The 17,314-nt window shown below is 39.3% G+C and overlaps 1 protein-coding gene across 2 annotated transcripts; it reads right to left on the bottom strand.

Moving 5' to 3' along the window:
- Nucleotides 1–514: 514 nt before the first annotated feature.
- On the bottom strand, nucleotides 515–17,114 carry shisa7b (shisa family member 7). Of its 2 annotated transcripts, XM_079591547.1 has the most exons (6): nucleotides 16,466–17,114; nucleotides 10,109–13,286; nucleotides 9,757–9,914; nucleotides 7,404–7,460; nucleotides 5,905–6,090; nucleotides 515–3,867 (listed from the first exon to the last, which is right to left on the bottom strand). In XM_079591547.1, the coding sequence occupies exons 2-6, from the start codon at nucleotides 10,786–10,788 to the stop codon at nucleotides 3,041–3,043; spliced, it is 1,908 nt and encodes a 635-aa protein (XP_079447673.1). In that variant the 5' UTR covers nucleotides 10,789–13,286; nucleotides 16,466–17,114; the 3' UTR covers nucleotides 515–3,040. The 2 variants fall into 2 exon arrangements, with proteins under 2 accessions (XP_079447673.1, XP_079447674.1); XM_079591548.1 differs by lacking the exons at nucleotides 7,404–7,460; nucleotides 16,466–17,114 and having other exon boundaries at nucleotides 521–3,867; nucleotides 10,109–10,899.
- Nucleotides 17,115–17,314: the final 200 nt, after the last annotated feature.

Here is a 17,314-nt window from a genome sequence, read left to right as displayed (position 1 = left end):
TTATAATTTACACTATAGCAATATAAAACTATAGAAGTAACAAACAATATATATATATATATATATATATATATATATATATATATATATAATAGGTTTAAACTAATTTTTAGACCAAATATAAATACAATGGAAAAAAAATATGAATGCAGGAGAATGGTAATTTGAGATTTATGGGAGTGTAAAATGTGGGGAAACAACTTCTTAGATTACATCAGCGATTACATTATTATTATTAATGAATTATTTTTCTTTTTCATTGTTAGTCTAAAGCAGCATTCTACACTAGTCAATATTAGCTAGCTAAGCGAGTTGCATCCACTGGCTGTTTTGCCAATGTAAACAAATACAAGATAGTCTAATACAAGATCACCCATGGCTAAAATACTCAGCACATATATATCGAGATTTAAAACATATCTCAAAAACATATTCATGTAAAAACCAACCAACATATTTCATGATTCATGAGAAAAAGAACACGTGTCAATCTCCAGAAAACAACTTCTTTCTTAATGGCGAGAATTTTATTTAAAAAATAATAATTAAAGTTTTTGCTGTAGATATTTTATGCATGGCATTGTGGCATTTCCCCCCATAAAATTTACAACAAGGTTTATGTATTTCATGGCAAGAAACATATCTAAAAGAAGAAGAAAAGGAAATAAATAATACTGAAAAAAAAAAACATTAAATAAATTGTGGTTGTTTATTCTGTTTTTCATAACTTTGGTGAATGCAGCAATGGAAAATAATTTTTTTAATGATTTATTTATTTTTTGCATTCAAAGAGACACTCACTTAAAAAATAAAATTATATTTTGGGTTTTCTGAAATGCACATTCTCTGATTTCACACAAAGCAAAAGTCAGATAAAATGCGAGATAAAGCATTCCAAAATAGACACTGAAATACACACAAGCACACAAATACAGACACACAAACTGGACACATACACACCTTGACATCAGAAGTCAGCAATATGACATCATCAACACTGGCTTTGACATCTTCATGCGTTTTGTCTTTTCACTATGATTGCATCTGCTTTTTTGTTGAGTTACAAAGGTTAGAATCCACTATAAACTCAAATATAAACATAAAACAGGAATAAAAACAATTTCTAAAGTCACAGAAAAAAATAAAACAAAACAATGATAATAATCAAAAATATGAATAATATCGATGACTATATATTTATATATATATATATGCACGTAAATTGGCATGTGTACATATTTGAACATTCGGGATTCAATTCAAATTTTTTTTTCCTTTTCAACATATTTAACTTCAGTTTTATTAACAAGTTAATAAAAGCTTAAACATTGCAGAGTGATCTAAAATACTATATTATGGCCCAATAATCTTGCTCAGCCAGGTCGTTCTCAGACATTCCACAACAACAGTGTCCATTTGATGTGGAGACAGCTGAAAAACACACAGAAATCGCTAACAAAAAAGACATTTTTCTTGAATATAATATAGATAAACAAGACAGCTTTTACTCCTAAATCCTAACTCATCGGTTAGATAATAATGCATCTTAGTGTGACTCAAAGTGTTGAAGTAGCTTTGCAGATTTTGTTCTATTTTTCTGTTTTGTACACTCATTGGCATGTAGCCTCTATGTTCCGCACAGCCGTGCCACGGGGGAAAGATAAAAAGCCGTAAGAGCACGGAAGCACAGACACACATGAAGAAGTTTCAGAATAGCCCTTGGATTAAATTGTCCATTGTATAACTAAACCCTTTCCCCTGTCCCCCTCAATACAACAGCTTGAGTTGCAAATTAAGTGTGAAGACTATGCGGTCTTATTCCCGTACTGCATGCCCATGATTAAATCTCAGCGCTTAACACTTAATAACAGAACAACCGTAACAACTCCGGACCGTTTGATGCCGTCATACGAAGCTATTCTCTGACTGGTCAAACATGCAAGAAAGAGGCATGACTTCTATCGGTTTTGAACGGCTGACTTCGGTTGCCAAATGACTTTCTATACTCAAACATTTCTAGTTCAGATAGTATAACCTGATTTACCCATCAAACTGACAGCCTTTTGATTATATTATAAAACAGCCAAAATGTTATCCACAATGCAAAAAAGTATTCATGTCAACTTTTGATTCACAGTCTTGAGTATAAGATGCTAAAAATCTCTGATCAACAATATAACACCCGTTTCCCAATGAAAATGTTTTCCTCCATTGTATTCCATATGAATAAGCTCTAATATGGCTGATGGCATTTGGACTCATATTAACAGTGCAGACTAAAGAGTCAGGTCACGAAACGAGTGACATTTTTCAAGTTCCAAGTTCTTCTCGCTGACGATTTACGTACCAGCATTTTCTGCGCTTGACGGCAAGTCACGATCCATTCCCCCAAGCCACAATCCATTCCCAAGTCAAGTCAAATCTGATTTGAGAACGGTCAAATCATAGTTTCCGTGAGGTAATTCAGGACACTTGTCAGTTTCATCTAGTATATCTCATTGTTCTCTTCTTTTACTGATGAAGGTGACACACACCTACACCTCTTTGAGAATGACACTTTGGCAAACTCTGAGGCCAGGTCAACTGCTGTCATTGGATTCAGAAAAAATTAACCCCTAAACCAATTGGCTTTTACATTAGTTGGAATGCACTAACTAGAGAAAACATGGCCTATTCTAATAATGAACCTTTTCACTTTTGAGTCTCCTCAGAGCATGTCTGAATGGTGCCATCATGACACTATATGCTACACACATGTCAGAGGAAACCTGAGTCCCTCTTCACTTTCTGTTTGTTGAGAATTTGACAATTTAGGGATCTACAGAATCACTTCGGGCATAGTCTCACGTTCCTCTTTCTTTCAATAGTGATACACTGTGTGTTCTCTTCAAATGGGCCTCGTTCCTGACCACCTTCTTATCTCCTTCCTCTTTTTCATTCTTCATTTCGGTCTTCTGCCGTTTTTTTTCCCTTCCTTCGGCTTGCGCAATCACACCTCATTTGTCCATCTCCTTACCATCTTCCTTCTTTCTTTTTGCACTCACACGGTTACTTCGTTCTTGCTCCCCGTCCTCAGCGCCTGACCTCCACCCCCGCCCCCTCCCCCACCTCCGCCGGGGAGGAAGTGCAGCTGTTCGATGGTGTTCTGGCGTTTGTTGGCGAAGGCCATCCGGCGAGCGCTGTGCGCCATCGCTCCAGGCCCTCCTCCGGAGCCGTGGACGTCCCCCCATCCCAAAGTCCCAGCCCCGTGACCCGACGACATTCCAGCGACCGCGTGGTCTTGCTCGCGGCCGGAGGTAGGGTGCGAATTCATTTTGATCATGTGATGGCGGTCGAGTGAGGGCGTCACGCACACGTTCTGCTGGGATTGCGCTTTCTGGTGGTAGGAGAGACGGGACGCGGTGGACACCATCCCGCTATAATCGACCATCATTCGCTCTTCCAGACGGTCTGGCGACACCAAGAGGCGTTCGTGAGACTTGCGCAAAGTCTGGGTGTTGGAGCTCTTGCTGGTGGTCATGGGTTTGTAATACTGATGCTGCTGGTTCTTGGAGAGGCGTGAGAGAGTGTTCCCCTCCCCCAGTGCCAGAAGCTGGTCTTGGGACATCACCCGGCGAGGCGGTTTACTCATCGTGTCAAAGGTGGGGTTGTACTGTGTCTGGGGTAAAGGGTAGGGGTTGGGGGTGGAAGTGGAACTGGGCACATGGATGCGTGTGCGGGACATGTTTAGCGGTAGGGTTCCCCGGGCACCCAGTGTGAAGTCACCGCCCCAGGGCAGGTGGTGCTGGGAGGAGTGGAAGCTGGGCTGGGCGTTGTTTGGCCTTCGCTTGGAGGTGTAATATCCAGAATATTCATCCAGGTTTTTTTCTGTAGTTAGGAAAATGTAAAATTAATATCATTCATAAATTTGACCATTTACACCTGGTATTAACATGCGTTTTAGTGATCAGATCGCACTTGACCTCATTAAAACAATGCATTGTTGTATGAGACAGATGTTGACCCCATTTAATGGAGGTGTAACATTCAAATGTGTTTTTGTTACTCGTATTCAGCCATGCAATGCTAAAAAGAAATCACTTAACCCCTTATATTGGCACCGGCCGGCCACAGCCATTACATATTTAAAACAGTAATATCCTATACTAAACCTAAACTACGGTAATCTTGTCAAACTATATATCATTTGAAAGCTTACAATCTCTAGTTTACATATCTGGTGACTGATTTTTAAAATAAATTACAGAGGAGCCGTAATTTATCAATTTGCAACAAGTATATTTTCATACTCCTAAGGCGTGTTCAGACCTTTATTTTGAAATAGTGATGCACATGAAAAATCACGAAAGAATGGTAGAAACCTCAGTTTGTTTTCATGCCAAGAGTTCAAAAGATAGCATCCATTCAATTCTTTTAGAAAAAAAGGTCTGAAAATGTTTTAAATATAAAGAAAAAAAGAATAGATTCACCATTTGTGATGTGGCAGGGAGCTATAATGCACATACGTGTTCTTTTTGTGTTTCTTAGAGGTTGAATTCATTTTAAAATCTGCCAAACTTTTGCCAAACCATCCTATACTTCTGAATAGGATGTCTACTTCATAAATTGTATGAAAATTGTAAAAAAATAATGGTCCAGATCACTCAAACAACATATGGAAATGGAGGCGCCCTTATATGGGCAGTAATGTCAACTAGTGAAAAAGTCTGGTACTGCGCCCAAACAAAATCTCACTGAAAGCTTATTTTTTTTAGATATCAACCTAAAATTTGAAACGCAACATGTTCAGATTTTTGGCTTTGACTTTTTTGCATTTTTAGAGTCCTCAAGGTTTTGAAAATATATATTTTATATAAAATGTGAATAATTAAATTTTTAACATTGTACATTTTCATAAACTCAAACTTCTATAACTTTTTTTCTGTTTAACTTCCTTAATTTATTTAACTTCTACAAAAATCTGCCAAATGTCTTCTTTAAAACAAGACCAATCTTACATCTATATTCCAAAGCATTCCTGAATTACTACCATTTAAGTTCGGAATGTGCATTTTCATGTCTATTTAAAAAAAGGGGGGTGCCGCTTAAGGGGTTAAAAACACTGTTGCAGATTTGTAACAAATTAATAACACTTCACAATAATGTTCAGTTTTTTTAACATTAAATCATGCATTAGGTATGACAAACTAACAGTTAACGGCATTAATTCATGGTGGTTAATGTTCATTTCTACATGTACTAAAACATTTTGTATATTTTAATACTTTATTAATATTTTAATATTGATGCAAATATTTTTTATATTTTAAAAACAAATTTTTTTTAAAAAATCTTTAGTCAATATCTGATTATTTTTTTAGATAATTTCAACAAACTACAGAGTTCACTAAAAAAGGAAATGTAAGAAATGATGAACAGCATTCAATTGAATTATCCATGAATGCTTATAAAATGTATTACATTCAATTTAATTTATATAATTTCAGCTTAACATAACCTCTCTTGTAATATGTCAATGGTGATTTATATTTTGTGCAGCTGAGTGAGATCGCACCGCCCGATCACACTGGAGTTGCATTGAAGGATTAAAATGTTATCCGAATAAAAATATCCAGATATGAAATTTATGTTAATGTTAGGATAATAATAGTAATTTCCTAATTCTTTTAATTATAGAGTTCAGGCAGTGATTGAATATGACTGAATATGATCAATAGAAATATTTGAAATAAAATAATATGAATCGTATCTACAATAAAATTATATGTGCAACAACTATCCAATGCCACAGAGCATCCTTCCTAAAAAAGCAACAGTTGACCCCTAGCTACACTCCCTCACAGAGACCCTATGAGTAGTAGCAGCGTTGAAATGACACACTTTCTTTTTCAGACACACACTCACCTAGTCTCTTGAGGGAGCTGTAGCGGTTAAGCTCCGGTTTCATGGCGGTCTCGTATGATGGAGGTAGCTGGGCAAGGTTGTGGAAGGAGTGAGAGAAGGAGGGGTGAAAGCCAGAATTATTGTGCTTGCTGGACATCAGTGTTCCTGTGGAGGCCAACTGGGTGTTGTTCATGCGTTGAACTCGCTCTAAGAGTGGAGAACAAAGGAGAATAAGACAAATACCAACAACCGCTGTGTGTTCAAAGCATATCTATCTGGGTCGAATGTAGAATATGGGTCTAATTAAATGTGGGTGACTGGAACACAGAAGCTTTGCCCCGATTCTCTAAATGACAAGGGAAGATGTCTAACAATTACCTACAATGCAATAGGAACATTTGTGTGTCTAGACGACTGTTCATCGCTTAACTTTCCCTCTAAATTGAATATATCCTCATGTAATGATACTATCCTAATTCATGTAGTAATTTGTTCCACAGACACTTTTTACTTACAGTAATTTGCCGTACACATACTAGAGAGAACGTCCCCCTGGAGCAACCTTGGTTTAAGCACTGCAGATTAAATGTAGTCAAGGACACAGTGGTCACATGGGAACTCAGCAATTCTCTAGTTCATAGATCATCCTTGCTGAGATCTCAACTTAAGTACCTTGGAGTTAGACTCCGGTTCTTTAATCACTAAACCTTCACGGCATATGCAATATGTGTTGTTTCGACCCATGAAGTTAAAAGTTAAAATGCTTTTTAATATTATTGCTATCTATCTATGCAGAATAACTAAATGTACATTATACAAAATGTGTTGATGAACAAAATTCCTTTTTTGGTTTTACATCCTACCCCCCCACACCAACCCTCGAGGTCACAAACACTCAAAAAATAACAACAACAATAGTTATAATAGGAAAAAACATCTGAAAATGCCAATACAATAGACAATATCTATCTATCTGTGTTGTGAGCCATGAATTCAAAGAAATTAATTTAACTTTTTTTAAGATAGATAGATAGATAGATAGATAGATAGATAGATAGATAGATAGATAGATAGATAGATAGATATTTTTTTTCCACTGTGAGAACCTGGACACAAGTTGCAATCCACAGCATCAGGACTTTTTCCCCCCAATCTATTGGTTAAATATCATATTCATATACTGTAGATATACTGCAAGAAATATGAATATAATATTATGCATAAACATGAAGAAAAGACCCTTTTTCTTCATGATATTTGGCATTCTGCTACTATGCATGCCAACACAGTTACTGAAGCTTTGCTGACTGGTGCAAACAGTGCTGGGTGCAGGACAAACAAAAAGAAAATGGCTCAGGGTAGCGACAGAGTGGGAGGGCACGAGCAAACACACTCGAACCAACTACACCAGGCCAAAGCAAAGGCAGTGACAAATACACACAGACAAATCTGAAGCTTTCTTACTGGTGCTCTCACACAAGCGACACATTTGCACACTCTGCCTAAGCTCCTTGGCTTACCGATTGTAGTTGTGTGTTTAGGACTGGACCCAGTCTGGCCAAAACTGTGTTTCCCAGCTGCAAGAGAGCAGAGTGAACACCGACCCACTCCCAGGTCATACAATACATTTGAGGCCTATATGCACATTTAATATCTCAAATTAGAAACATGGTTATTGGTTGACTTGTTACGGCAATTTTAAGAATTTCCCGAATGTCTATCAGCACAGCAAGTGAAAAACACGATGTGATGTGTAACGCTCCTGTTATAATGATTGAAGCAGTCTAAAGCAGTTTTGTCATGCTGTACCACATCGCTTACTTGCAGGGCAGTCGTACTACTTTGTCAATAATGGTGAAAGAAATTATATGCAAATATTCTAACAGCTAAAATACTAAAATACCACTAAAATACTCTCACCACTGATTGGAAAGACCACCTGTGGCACATTCAAACTGCGTGTGTTCCATTTAGCAAATGTAGCAAAACATTGAAAACTTGAGAGAGAAAAAAGGCAATTCAACACAAAATGGACCGAATCCTAGAAAGAGCATCATTTATGAAATGATGGCTAACCAACAGAGGCACAGACAATGATGTTTGCATCCCCATAATATTAATTTATTTTATTTTAATTTTGCAATGACAGACTGGTCAAATTTTACTTTTGGTTTCCACAGTTTTACATTTTTGGTTACATCCTTGACATTAAATATTATGTTGTTTTTTTTCTTCCATATTAATTTTTAAATTTGAAGATTTGAAATTAGAATTTTATGAATGCATTTATATATACACTACCATTCAAAAGTTTGGGGTCAGTAGGATTTTTTTTTAAAGAAATGAATACTGTTACTATTTATTTAACAAGGATGCATTAAATTAATCAAAAGTGACAATAAAGTTAATGTTACAAAAGATTTACAGTATATTTATATACACACACAGTTGTAATCGAAATTATTGCCAAAATTGACAGACTTTCAGCTGTTTGCAATGAGCTATTTCAATGACTTTTGTTGAATTTGTTCAACACAACTAATATTTGTATGTGGTTTGCCCAAACTTAACTGATAACGCAATTTTAGTGCAAACGCAAATTTAACCGAAAATGCTACTTTTAATGACTTCTGCAGTCTCAAAATTATTCAACCACATCATGGCAAGCATCTTAGAGGATGCAAAGCAGCCCCAGAGCATCACCAAGCCACCACCAAAAGTTCCAGAAAAGTTTAGTTTCATTGCTACACAGAACAGAATCCCAACATTTCTGTGGCTTATTTATATGACTTTGAGCACTTTCCTTGTGCTTTTAGGTCAGTAGTGGTGTACGTCTTGGAGTCCTGCCATGGAACCTGCATGCATTTAGTACGCGCCTTACTGTGCAAGCTGAAACCTCAGTGCCTGTTACCACTAAGTCTTGCTGCAGGTCATTTGCAGTGACTCAAGGTTTTTTCTGAATTTGCCTTCTCAGAAATCTGGCTGCAGCCGTTGATAACTTCCTTTTTCTGCCCTGTCCAGGAAGTGTAACCACTATTCCTTTAACTTTGAACTTGCAAACTATGCTTCCAATGATATCTCTGGGAACATTTAGTGCCTTCGCTATGAAGCCATTGATTAGTTGCATCAGGTGTGCTTGAGACAACACCTGTTTTGCAGATTTGTGCTGTTGTGAGGGATTCAATTCAGGGAGTTGAATAATTTTGAGACTGCGGCAGTCATTAAAAGTTGCATTTTTAGTTGGATATGGGGAAACCACTTGAAACATTTGTTGTGTTGAGCTATTTTAATTACTTTTGTTTGATTTGTTCATTGGAAACAGCTGAAAGTCTGTACATTTGGCCAATTAACCGGATTTGCAATGGGGGTTGAATAATTTCGATGTGTGTGTGTGTGTGTGTGTGTGTGTGTGTGTGTGTGTGTCTTTAAACCAGATGAAAATCAAGCATCACAACTAATACCATATTTTACCAGACATTTTATTCATTGGCCCCTGATTACTCCTCACTTTCTAAAAGATAGAGATACAATCTCACTTATGGATGTTGGTCAATCCTTTACAGCTGCTCTCTTTGCATGTGGTTATTACATGGCATCTTTTGTCTCTGAAGCAGGATTAATGTGACTCATTTCTGACACATCCTCTGTTCTACATTACCTCATACACTCAGGCTTTTCAATCTGTCGACTAAATCATGCCTCCAGACTTCATTTCTGTGCTGTTGATTCATTCAAGCGCCTATTTCTCTATATCCACTCATTCATTCCCCTGCAAGTTTATACAAGTTGCATACATCCATTGTTTCCTTTGCTTAATATTTTACTGTTATTCGATCTATAACTCGTATGTGTGTGTGGGTGAGATAGACTCACTCCGGTTATCTTTGCTCTGGAGGACAGGAGTGTAGAAGTTTTTCAATGGCCGCCCCAGTGTGCCCTCACTGGAGGTGGCGGTTGTTAGGACCGTGCTGTTGTTCCTCTCTCCTTGCTGGACCGGACTAGACTGGTGACGCAGAATGTCCACCAGCGCTCTGAAGAGAGAGAGAGATAAATAGTAAAAATGAAAGATGAGTGTATGACGAAATCAAAAAGCAAAAGCTGAAAGAGTCTGACATCAAAATCAAAACGGATCTCTTCAAATGACAGTCACTGGTGCAGACTCAGATGTGTACAGCATTGTCTCCTTCCACTTTGTGAGTGCAGTCATAATAGGCCTTTCACTCACCTCGGCATGTTGATGTCTCTATTCCTCGGTCGTCGAGACAGTTTATGGAAGGCCACTTTAATCCCAATGGCCACAGCCATGGTAAAAGAGATGACTCCCCCAATGACGTAAGCCGTGCTGTTGCTCTGTTGCTGCAGCGGGTCGAAATCTGGGTCGTTTCGGACCGGGGGTTTAGTGACGTCTCCCGGCGTGACGGCCCAGTCAGGTGAGCGGTAATTATTGCAGGAGTCTTGGTCTAGACGGCTGCGCTGGTGCTCACAGCAGAAGCGATAATGGCAGGTGCCACAGCAGTATATGTAGGTGCCCCTGGTGCAGTTGAAAGTGTTGTCGAACTGTCCCATCACGTCGTAGTAGCCCCGACACACGTCCACGTCCACCAGTCGCCGAGGAGGAGGCGCCACCTGTGCGGCTCCCAGCGGGGGCTTCAGGGCATCGGCTGTTACATTGCGGGGTAGCATAATCTGCGGCAGGGGTCTCGGAGGGATCTCGGCTGCCTCTGGCTCTGCCGCCATGGCAGCAGCCTCCTTATCCCGCATGTCAGGCTGAGGGGCCTTGCGGCCACGTCCTCGCAACAGAAGCAACACCGGCCCCCCATTCACAGAGGAGCGTTCCGAGGTAATAGTCACTGTGGAGACCACAGGGCAGAACAGAAAGAAAAGCAAGATGGCAGCGGGTGGCATCTTGATACAGGGGACTTTTTTTTTTATCAAAGATGAAAAAAAGTGAAGCCTTCGTACAAAAGACTACTGAGGCCTACAAAAAGCTGACGTCTATCAAAAGTTGCAAGTCAATGTGGCAATATATAAGACATGTAGACAAGTTAATCTCTCTTTCACATGTGCATACACTAGTACGCAAATTATTTCATATGCAAAATACACATCCAAGTGCGGGATTTCAGATTGAAGAAAAAAGCATGATACTCGCAGTTAGGGTGTAAACATATTTCTGAGGAAATTATTAAGAAGAATGAGGTAAATCTATGTACAAGTTTTATGCTTGATGTGTGAGAGTTGGAATGCTTGAAAATGTTGATTTGGCACAAAATCAAATATTTGGAATCTTCTCAATGAGAAAAAAAAACAGCTTTAGAAATATGACAATGAAGTATTTGACTTTTGTTGCAAGCAATTTAGTTCTGTAAACAAAACGTATATTTTAACAATGTAAACTTTTTAAAGTGTCAAAGTCATGGGAACATCCTCTTAAAGGTGGTTTTGTTTAAGTCTGTGTAACTGAACTGATCTATGGCACAAACAACTCATTCAAGACTCAATCTGAGTTCACCTTATGGGCAACATGTAAACATTTCTGTTTGAGTGTAAACTATATCTCACCAAATGCTCTCTATTCTGGTTGGCACTTCAGTTCTCGACTCACTAACCAACCATATAGAAAGAAACAGTTAATACTACTCAGATATTCTGTGTGATTTGTAAACAACGGTCATTGTCAGCTTCAAGAACTGATGTTGTCTCGTAAACAAATCTCAGTTGGTTGGCGCTTTAGCCTTTAATCATCAATGAGAATATCTTGCAAGACTAACAAGAATACCTTTAAAGGTCATTGAGGTTCTGTTGTGCGGTCCAAATTATCAAGCTAACAGTGTCAGTTCTAAAGAAAAATACTAAGTACTTCATCTTTTCGAGTTTCAGAAGGAAGTTATTGAGGCTAGAGATAAAAGGTAGGACGAAGCGATGAAAGAGCAACTTTCAAGAGTTCAAGAGAAATGGGGAAGAGCTGATCTTTTCTCTAAAGGTGGCACCACGGAACAAAGGCTCATTACGAAGGCTTTGGAAGAGTGTAGGTCGGTTAGGGCACTCGCGAAGTGTAACAAGCAGCAGGTATATATTAGTTCCTGGCTTGACGACACAAGTCAGGCCAGAAAGGAAGAAGTGTTCAGGAAAGGAAGAAAGGAAATGGAATGATGGACTGAGTCTAGGTAAAGGATGAGGGTCTATGTGTGTTGGACCCTCTTGCGTGAGTGTCTCTGCTCTGGATTTAGCTCAACCCAACAGAATAAAACAAACGGGGGCTTGGGCCCAGTTCTGGCAGGACAGCATGGTTGAGCCCACTGAACAGGCATGAACAAGTCGGGATTCATCCGTCAATGTGGAACACGTGTGGACCGTCAAGCAAACGCACCAAAAGACCTATCCTAAGTGTTAAAGAGCGTCTTTTCAAGTAGTGGGACAACTTTAAACGTCGTCCCACTATCAACACAGTAAACGCGTCAATGGCTCGCTGGTGAATATGGCAGATTACGGAACGTCAAACCTGGACCACCGTCGAACATATAGACCTCTTAAAATATTCCTGAATATACCCATGCATCTGCTGTTCTAGAATGGTCAAGCCGAATCCTCTCGACGCTGGCAGGGATCTGGACGTTAGTATGGCTATGAAACGTATGGCTTCAGTATCTAAACCCTTCAGAGACTCCTGAGGGTTCTGCTCTAAATGTGCAGAGTCCGTAGAGGTGGGAGGAGCAAACGAGATGGATGACTAAAGAGATCTGATGGATAGGAAGAGTAAAACGGGCCTCAGTGAGAGGAACGGACGACTAATCAACAGAATTAGCAGCAGCTCACTTTGGAAAGTTTAATGAGGCTTGTGCCAGCCATCCATAAGCCCGTCCATCCATCGATCAATCGATCAGGAGCCGAACTCTCTCAGGCTAATGCATTCGTAACGGCCACTCTTACATAAAGCATGTTTAACCAATAATGCACTATTCTACCTATTTTGGGGAGCAAAAGCTGCTTGTTGTGTGTGACTCAAATTAAATGATGTAAATAAAAACGATACTCCTTGGGAACTATTACATGCTTTTCAGTAGTGAAAAAGATTGATGAAAATTAAGAATTAAAGTTGGTGGAAATTGTGGGTAAATGGATGAACAAAAATGCACAAGTACTGGTGAAATAATTTCTTGCTTCTGGTTGGCACGGTTAGTGTTTGGCACTGGTTTTGGTAGCAAAAAGTCAAGGAAAAAATCTTCAATCTGTGCAAATCAACATCCTTTCAAAAAGCCCCTGGCTCACAAAAACAGTGATGGTTCGTCTGCTTTAGAAAAGATGATGACTTCCTATTCCTGGCTGGGACACCAGTCGTTTTCATCCAGGCTGATGGCTCTTCGTCTTGGCTTCTGTTTTCCTTTGTTCGTCTTGGATTTTCACTGAAAGACAAAAGAAAGTGAATAAATCAAATCCCTGATTCAGTATGAATTCATAAAGTCAGCCTAACGGTACACAGCTTATTGAGCAATTTATATATACATACATTTATTTAACATGTATGTGTGCATTAAAAGTACCATTTCGGCAATAAGTACGATGCTGAGCCAAATGAAGATAATGATGTGTTCTGGCGTCTGGCTTTTTTTTTTTTTTACCAATCAGATAAGAGTTCAATCGAGAAGCTAATTTTATTGGCTAAAAGAAGAAGGTGGACCCGCCCTCCTCCTCGCACTAGCAAAACCATTTTATACAGTCTATGTGCAAAACTCAATGAGTGAGAGAATCGTGCCAAAATTATAACAGCAGAACTGTATAAATCTGGTTATTTCGGGAACTTTTTAGCCCCATGTACGTAATTTAGACATTTGCAACAGTTTATTTTTACACAATGTTTTGCAGTTCTGTTGTTTTCGCTCGCAAATAGCTGTTCACAGGCTTGCAATGCTTTTGGTCATATTTTGGCGGGGGTCGTACCAACAGTGTAAGCGCGGAAAAATGGAAGTCAGGTGAATACAGATCATATTTAATTTGCGTTAGCATGAAGCTGCAGTTTCACAATACATGAATTACACTTACGAATAACAGTAAAAAACAAAACAAAACAAAACAAAACAAATCTTACACTTGAAAGGCCTTATACCTTTACAAACTTTCTCTTGCTCGTGCAAATTTAATATACGCTTGCAATCTTATGTACACCTGTACAAATCTTACCCTGCACATTCGATTTTTTTATGGCATCATTTTACCTTCATAAACTTCTTATTTCTGAGTGCAACTACATCTCCCACTATATGTCTCTCTTTTGAGATATATGATGTATGATTTTATTTTTATTGTTTTGTGTATATTCAATTCTAAAATAAAAAAATTATTTAAAAAAAATGTATTCACTGAATATTCCAAAATTGAATATTACCATATGTTTATTTAATATATCAATCATTTCCCTTCGTTTTCCCATTAAAAATAGCTATAAAATAACTATATCTACCTTAATAGTGATATAAAATTCTTACACCAACATAAGGTTTCAGCTTTTATACTGACACCGCCATATAACATTTACACAATCAACCAGACAATGACTGCAATCAGTAAACTATTTAAATTTCTTAACAAAAATATGAAGAACTGTGCATCCAGTCTGTTACATTTCTGTTGTTTCCCTACAACAAAATCATCCACGATCATGTGGCTGTGAATCACATCAGCCTCCACGATCAACAAGGTCCAAAGTGTATGCACACCATATTTTTTGCATATTGTAGTGCAGCCTCAGCTTTCTCACATACTGACTCACACGTTACGGCAGTGAATAACATGCACATGTTAGCATAGCTGATGCAAAACAGTGAATCTTAAAACCTCAATGACAGGCACTGGGTGTAAATAAGCAAATAACAGTATAAACGCCACTTAAAAGGCTTGTGGGAACATACTGAAGGCTTAATACGCTCAAAGAGATGCAGCTTTGGACGACGAGAGAGAGGAAGCGGGGGGTGACACAGCCACAGATGTGTGCGGAGTGGGGGGTTGGCAGGGCAGAGAGAGACCCTATTGAGAGGAGAAGAGAAGACAGGAAGGATGCAGGGATGGGGGAGGAAGGGTCTTAAGGAGCAAAGACCCTTATGAAAGAAGGAATGAGGTAACACACAAGGCTACGCACCTTTAAACAGCCCCTCGCAAGTGCATCTTATGCTGTTTTACAGTGCGCTTTATGCTCACCAAGTTGCATCTTTTCCGGAGTTGCCAACGGCAACGCCTTGTGTGGCTAATGATGTGAAGCGGAGAGACAGGGTCCTGGAAGCACGGGCTCGAGAAAGCGGTGCCTCACAGATGTGTGCTACAACATCTGCACGTACTCCTCTAACACACATGCACACTAACTCTCCAAAGATGGCCTGAGCATGCCACACTACACGCCTCTCGTCCTTCCTTCTCTCTCATACACTCTTTATTTTTCTCGATCTTTTTGACAGTGCGTGGGTCGAAAGTGTTCTCTTAGAATAGCTCTGCTGCAGTGAGTGAGATAGAGAGGGATGTGACATAGAGATGGGCAGATGGATCACCTCTCTTAGTTCACTCGTTTCATCCTCCCTTTGCGGTAAATAGGCCTACATACTTCTTCCTATAAGCGAGCACAATACACATCTCCATTCATCTGCCACTTCCTCTCCATTCCCCACCCCTTCATCCTCCTCCTGATCATCATCATCAACCCTGTTTCTCTGACTCAGGAGGATGGGAGGCATCCGTCCCATCCACAAACAGGTGCAGATGACAGATGTCAGGCCAATATGCAGCCCATTACCATTTTATGAGCGAGCACACACCGAAATGGGAATGGAGAGATGAAGGGCAGAAAGAGGACAGTAGGCCTTAGAAGATAAAATCAAAGTAGCTTTCAGGATATTAAAGTCTGTTAGTTAGCAACAAGTCGTAGTACAAAAAAGAAGAAGCTTTGTGCTGTCATTTACAGATGAAGAGAAATTAACAAAGACACTTAAGTGTAATTTGTTAAGTGAAACATTGAAGGATTTGCTTAATTATGTGCATTTTGCGACACTTGAATGCGTGTGTTGACAATGCGCCATAGTTACAAGTGACAAGCCGTTAACAAAAAAAACAACACTTGTTTTCCTATCACAATGAGGACTTTCCATTGACTTCTATTGTTTTATACCGAGATAATTACATTTTTAAACCCCTACCCCTAAACTTAACCCTTTAAGACACAGTTTTTACATTTCTATATATTAATTCAAACATTATTTCGTTCACAATATAGGCTAATTGTGACCCACACACGCAAACAAGACTATAGCAAGGTATACACACAGCAGCATCATGGCAGATCTCAGGGAGGAAATTAACATTCCAGTGGCGGACGACACACGCTGTGCGACACCAATCCCCATGACATGTATCCATCCCTCATCTTACATTTCTTAAGGATATTTAAAATGTAGCTCATAACAGATGTGTTCATAAACAGAAATCAACCAAAAAAACGCAAAAAATGCTGTAATGAGCGCGCGACCTATGTGTATGCGATCCTCGCGCACGTTGCAGCAGTAACAGCATCAGATGGGAACAAAATGAAGGCACGTCTTACCTGCGTGTGTTGCAACAGCTGCCCGCTTCGAATCTGTGGGAAATGATGCGGAGACTGAAAGAAATGCGATACAATAACCGTTCAAAGTTATTGTTGCCCCTCTCTTGGCTGACAGCAAATTGAATAAGATGATGCAGCACGCGCAGTATTCACAGAGATGGGGTCTTGCGTTTCTTAACAGCTCTTGGTTCGTAGAAAAAGACGCAGTTTTGTGACATTGGCGATGGGAGAGTGTCTTATTTAAAGACGAATAAAACCTCCACTCGTCCAGGGTGTTCTACAAAAAAATATCAGTTTCAAAATATAGTTTGCATTGAGTCACAATTCATAAAAACGTGAAAGGAATAAGTGGACGTCTCCAAACATTAGCAAAAATATCGACCATGCGTAATTTACAGTCCAACGAGAAAAGAAAACGCAGAATACTCCCGTGCATCCAGGTAAAAATTGGTTATTTTTCATATAAAACGCTATTGACTATGCACAGTCTAATCCGTATGTTGCCAAATACACATAAAACGGCTGATTAATTAGACGCGCCCGGCAATATCCGTTTCCCTACTATTTAAATGACCGTGTTATTCCGCTTTCAACACAAATTCAATGGGATCCAGATCTACCTCCGCGCCACTGAAACGCAATTGCTCCCACAAAGGTCCGCTTCGCTCAGTTTACATGGATTGGAGCGAGATGCTTGCACGTGGTTTCATTTGCTAAATGTTGGAAATGATCTGCCAATCGTTGGCACGCGTTATTGGCTGAGAATGTCTTTTCTGCGCGTGCTGGGTTTTTAGGGAAAATCAACTGACGCTCGTTCGCAGACTGGCACGCGCTCATGAGATTCTAGCG

Source organism: Phoxinus phoxinus (genome assembly GCF_949152265.1).
Source record: "Phoxinus phoxinus genome assembly, chromosome: 19".
NCBI lineage: Eukaryota > Metazoa > Chordata > Actinopteri > Cypriniformes > Leuciscidae > Phoxinus > Phoxinus phoxinus.
The sequence above is the reverse complement of the archived record's forward strand: the minus strand, read 5'-3'. Positions and strand labels throughout refer to the sequence as shown.

Coding starts and splice junctions, on each gene's coding strand:
- shisa7b (XM_079591547.1), bottom strand. CDS start 10,788: ATGCCACCCGCTGCCATCTTGCTTTTCTTTCTGTTCTGCCCTGTGGTC. Junction 9,915..10,108: donor AGAGACATCAACATGCCGAG/GTGAGTGAAAGG, acceptor CTCTCTCTTCAG/AGCGCTGGTGGACATTCTGC. Junction 3,868..5,904: donor CAGCTCCCTCAAGAGACTAG/GTGAGTGTGTGT, acceptor TCCTAACTACAG/AAAAAAACCTGGATGAATAT.